Source organism: Callospermophilus lateralis, unplaced genomic scaffold (assembly GCF_048772815.1).
Source record: "Callospermophilus lateralis isolate mCalLat2 unplaced genomic scaffold, mCalLat2.hap1 Scaffold_43, whole genome shotgun sequence".
In the NCBI taxonomy this organism is placed as follows: Eukaryota; Metazoa; Chordata; class Mammalia; order Rodentia; family Sciuridae; genus Callospermophilus; species Callospermophilus lateralis.
This window is the reverse complement of record NW_027514380.1, coordinates 8,350,739-8,355,939: the sequence shown is the minus strand read 5'-3', so window position 1 is coordinate 8,355,939 and position 5,201 is coordinate 8,350,739. Positions and strand designations below refer to the sequence as shown.

At 43.5% G+C, this 5,201-nt stretch overlaps 1 protein-coding gene across 1 annotated transcript; it reads left to right on the top strand.

The window, feature by feature from the left end:
- The first annotated feature begins 805 nt into the window (after positions 1 to 805).
- LOC143389028 (mRNA cap guanine-N(7) methyltransferase-like) lies at positions 806 to 2,333 on the top strand. The gene is given in 1 exon segment (XM_077108305.1): positions 806 to 2,333. A coding segment is annotated over 1 exon segment (1,389 nt). The 5' UTR covers positions 806 to 877; the 3' UTR covers positions 2,267 to 2,333.
- The last annotated feature ends 2,868 nt before the right edge of the window (positions 2,334 to 5,201 follow it).

Sequence of the window (5,201 nt, the reverse complement as noted above, 5' to 3'; positions counted from 1 at the left end):
TGGAGGCAGAGGGTATAGAGTCTTAGCTGTGACAGAGGGAAGCTAGGACAGCTACAGACAAGGCCCCAGCTTCAGCCCCAAGAGGGCTCTCATGGGACTGAACAGGTATATGTCATGTTGAATTTGCTTCGCTGGTGTTTGCCTTGTTCTTAACTCACACTGTTCTCCCTTGTTACAAAGAAAGTAAAAGGGAAAGCGGAAGTACCGGGATTGAGATAAAGAAAGCTACATTGTATGCATTTAAGAGTTTGCCCAGGGCTGTGTAGGTGAGTGTGGCCGTAGGAGCGGTGGACGCCCGGTGCTGTTTTGTTGTTAGCCTGTCGGCTGGAGGAGGCAGCAGAAAGAGCGCGCCGACTCCAGGCCGGGCTCGCCTCGCACGAGCCGTGCGCCTTCCGCACCGGCCGCTTGGAGCCCCGGGCGCTGGGCAGAGTGGGTGCTGCTCGGGGCGTGCGGTCTGGCTATGGCTCCTCCGCATCGCGCGGGCCCGCGCGACAGTCGCAGAGCCGCAGCAGCGCGCGCCTGGGGCGGGCCCAGCATGAGGTCCGGAGCAGGCTCGTTTTGTCGGAGCGGCGCCGCAGAAGCATGAATCCAGGTCCAGCGTTAGGCCGCGTGGGTGACTTAAGGGGATCGCGGCTGGGGAGGCCCTTCTGTGGCAGCCCTTCTGTGGCGTGGTCGCGCGCCCAGGCTTGACAGGCGAGCTGGCGGCCGGGCGTCGAACTGGTTCCGGGAGGTGTAGGCCTGCGGCGGAGCCGGCTCTGGAGGCGTGGTCCACAGCCTCGCTCCGCACCCCGCGCTTCCCTGTTGGTTCATGAAGTTTTATCATCGATTCAAATAATCAAGAATAGAAAATTCTGCAAAAGCTGAGGAATATTAAAAAATGGCTCTTGAACAGGCAAAAACATCAGTAAATTCTGAAACAGAGACTTCATTCAGTATTGATGAAACCACAATAGCTTCTGGGCCTGGGTTTTCTGTAAAGACTTCTGTCTGTGGGCAAGTAGACACACCAAAGAAGAGAAAAGAATTTGAAGATGATCTTGTAGAGGAAAGTTCCAGATATGAGGAAGACAGTCCATCCAAGAAAAGAAAACTTGATGTTGAAATTGTCCCAGAGGAAAAAGGTTCTGGTGATGTTGAAGGTGTTTCAAGGAAAAGGAAAGTGGAAACTGATGATCTGAAAGATGAACCTTCGACTGGAGATGGCACTCAGAAAAAGAGAAAAGTAGAACTTGAGGATGTTCCTGAAAGGCAGAAGAACTTGGAAGGAGGACACAGCTCAACAGTAGCTGCCCACTATAATGAGCTTAAGTAAGTTGGTTTGGACAAGCGTAGTCAAAGTCGTATTTTTTACCTAAGAAACTTTAATAATTGCATTAAAAGTGTGCTTATAGGGGAATTTTTGGAAAAGGTACGACAGAGGAAAAATCGTGATATCACTGTTTTGGACCTGGGATGTGGTAAAGGTGGAAATTTGCTAAAGTGGAGAAAGGGAAGAATTAGCAAGCTCATTTGTACTGATATTGCTGATATTTCTGTCAAACAGTGTCAGCAGCGGTACGAGGACATGAAAAATCGTCGTGATGAATATATTTTTAATGCAGAATTTATAACTGCTGACTGTTCAAAGAAACTTTTGGCTGACAAATTTCGTGACCCAGAAGTGCGCTTTGACATCTGTAGTTGTCAGTTTGTCTATCATTACTCATTTGAGTCCTCTGAGCAGGCCGACATGATGCTCAGAAATGCCTGTGAGAGACTCGGTCCTGGAAGTTATTTTATTGGTACAACTCCTAACAGCTTTGAGCTGATAAGACGCCTTGAAGCTTCAGAAACAGAATCATTTGGAAATGAAATCTATACTGTGAAGTTTGAGAAGAAAGGACATTATCCCTTATTTGGCTGCAAATATGACTTCAACTTGGAAGGTGTTGTGGATGTTCCTGAATTCTTGGTCTATTTTCCATTGCTAACTGAAATGGCAAAGAAGTACAATATGAAACTGGTCTACATAAAAACATTTCTGGAATTCTATGAAGAAAAAATTAAGAACAATGAAAATAAAATGCTATTAAAACGAATGCAGGCCCTGGAGCCTTATCCTGCAAATGAGAATTCCAAGCTCATCTCTGAGAAGGTGGATGACTATGAACATGCAGCAGAGTACGTGAAGAACAGTCACATAAGGTTACCTTTGGGAACCTTAAGTAAATCAGAATGGGAAGCTACAAGTATTTACTTGGTTTTTGCCTTTGAGAAGCAGCAGTGAGCACTTATGCAGTGGCCCCAAAGCAATTCTCCACCCTACACAGATTTGAACAATCCATCTCATAGATCTGACAGCTCTCTTGTTTATTTTAATTATAAATTAATTGTAAATGTACAGAATGCTGCCAGAAACTCCAGTGTGTAAATTCAGCATTTGCTGTCTGAGACAGATTAACTTGGTGTCTATAGGTAAGAATGAATTGGGACCTTTGTCTTTAAAATCTATTTTCAGGTAATGTTCTAAGAATTCCATTTGCCTGTACTGTCTTAGCTTATAAAAACGATAACACAACTTGTTGAAGCAGCTGAATTCTTCACAGTGCTGAGTTGTCGAGTGTTGTTTACATGTCATACTTGCTGCAGCTGCGTGGTAGAGAGGGCACATTCTGGATTACCAGTGTGGGCTCATTTCCATGTTTTGTTACATATTAGTTTTCAAGATTAAATGGATTGCTTTCTGTACATTTGAATGCAAGTGTTCAATATATGTTGCTAAAGTTATAAATTTAAAACTTGATTTTAGATAGTCATAAAAGTTTCCTAGCTAGAATTTTTATCAACTGCATTTTGATATGAATAATTATTTGTTAATATGTTGCAATTCTGAAACTGTTTAGAACATTTTAGATAGCAACATAGAGTTATTTTGGAATTTTAATTTCCTACAATAGCATTAATATATCCAGTTGTCAAAATTGTAATTAGACGTTTACCTTTCTTCATTGAACAGTGATGCCATAACTAATTTTTCTCAAGATTTATTTAGTGAAAATCCCTTTCTTGTAAGCCTGTTGGAATTTTTTTTCAGATTTGTATATGTAACTGCAACAGGCATATAGGACTGTAGAGGAAGTAGATGCTTAGACTTCAGATTAATCCTCACTTATGTTAGATCCAGGTTCCCATGCAGAAGTAAGCAATTTCAGAACCATTGTAATTTGTCATTAAAATTGTCATTTGTATAATTGACTAGTCTTCCAAAACATGCTTATATGAACTGTTGTCCTTATGTTATGCCAGCATTCAGGAAACTTGCCAGTGTTTGGATGAACTGAGAAACATTAAGATCAAAGTAGAGCGATTGTGTATTCTTTTTTAAATGGTTTATTTAAAGCATGGCTTACAAAGACATTACTTTCTATAATTATCTACAGTACTTGTTTTAGAAACATAGATTTTAATTGGTTTATATGTTGCTCATGGTGTTAGAGCAGCAAGCTTTTTAGCAAGAGTTTCCTTCCTTATTTCTATTCCTTCTGCAATCTGTCATTTTTACAAAAATCAAGTCTTTTTGCCTTGGTGGTAGCTTGCCTTACATCACTTGGAAAGCTAGCATTACTGTATCTGGCTGGAGACCACTATTGGCCAGCAGAGGTTTGGTAATTGTGCTAGGGAGATGTGGGAGGAGCACACTGTGCTCTTATTTAGGCAATCACCCTTCTCCCATGAGCTTTGTGTGCTGCTCTGCCTTACCTGTTATTCCACTCCCCTACCTCTCCTTGCCACAGTTGAGTGTCTGGACAGTGACTGAGGATGATCCTTTAGGGGAAGGACTGGAAAAGGCACCCTGTTCACCATTACCCATCACCAGAGGAGAAAGCTGGAACATCCCATAGTCTGAATGGTTGATTCAAGACATATCCAATGAGAGGGGCCTGATTTTTCCCTTTTGGGCCAGGAAGAGCCCATTGAGGTAGGCAGTTCATGGGAGTGGCTCCAGGGTATTCACAGACCTGCTCAGTAGTTATCCTCCAAGAATGAAATTAGAAATGAAGATCAAATCAGTTATTTAGGAAAGACACAACCTGAGAAGTAGATAATCGATGGCCACATTGTGGTGCTACCAAGAACACTAACATTGAATTCTTTGGGCCTAGAATCTACTCAGGAAAAGATGGTGGCCACAGTGTTCAGGGAGGGGAGCTAGTAAATTCCAGCAGTTTCAGCCACACCTCTGGCATTCTAATTTGCAGCGGGTGGCAGACCTGACTTGGCATAGTGTTCTGGACCTTCTTGTGCCTGAGTCCACTGTGTTTCCCAAGAAAACTTTAGCCTAGCTTCAGTGGGAAAAGGCATTGAATAGAGGCTTTCGCTTAATGTTAATGAGCATGTAATGACTGAAAGGTTTATGGTCAGTACAGTGGGTTCCTTGGCCCACTCCTTCACCCCATGTTGGAAGTCTAGGAAGTGTGATCACTGCCTGACTTCACGTGTTAGATGATCAGAGCAGCAGGTGTGAGTGAAGCAAGCACCTGGTGAGGTAGGGTGCAGTACTCTGATTTGCATTCAGGTTTCCTTTTTTTTTTTTGTGGTGCTGTGAGGCAAGCACTCTGCCAACTGAGCTATTTCCCTAGCCCTCAGTTTTCCTTTTGATGAAGATGCAGCTTCTTGTGTAGGCCTACCCACAGGTTCAGAGTGGCAGTGTGACTCCTCTGTTGGTTTTGTTTCACAAGCTGACTTTCCCTCATCTACCTCAGGCTTTGTACGTAGGTCATCTTGAGCCAGTCACTGCAAAGGTCTCTAGACTTGCAAAGTAGAGACCATATCCAGGGGTCTGGACCCTGGAATAGAAGTTGTACCAAAATGCCTGTGATGTTTAGGCCCCGGTGGTCATATTACACCATGGGTCTGATGGTACCACCTTGCTAGCTGCTGTTACATCAAATACTATGCATCTGAGAAACGTTTTATGTCCCTCCCTCTGATAGCAATGGTCCTGATTCTTTGACATTTGAATGCAGTGGCTGCATGTTTACTTAGTAGTAGATCCATGTGGGACTGGGCGGGGGATTGTCAGCTTTTCTGCCCTGCTGTGTTTTACAATTTCTCTCTGTTCCATTTAGTCCTGACACATGTACCTGTATGCTTCTCTGCAGGATTGAGACATAAGATACCTCGAAATGTGCCCTAAAGTTTGGCTATGGGGACTCTTGGGT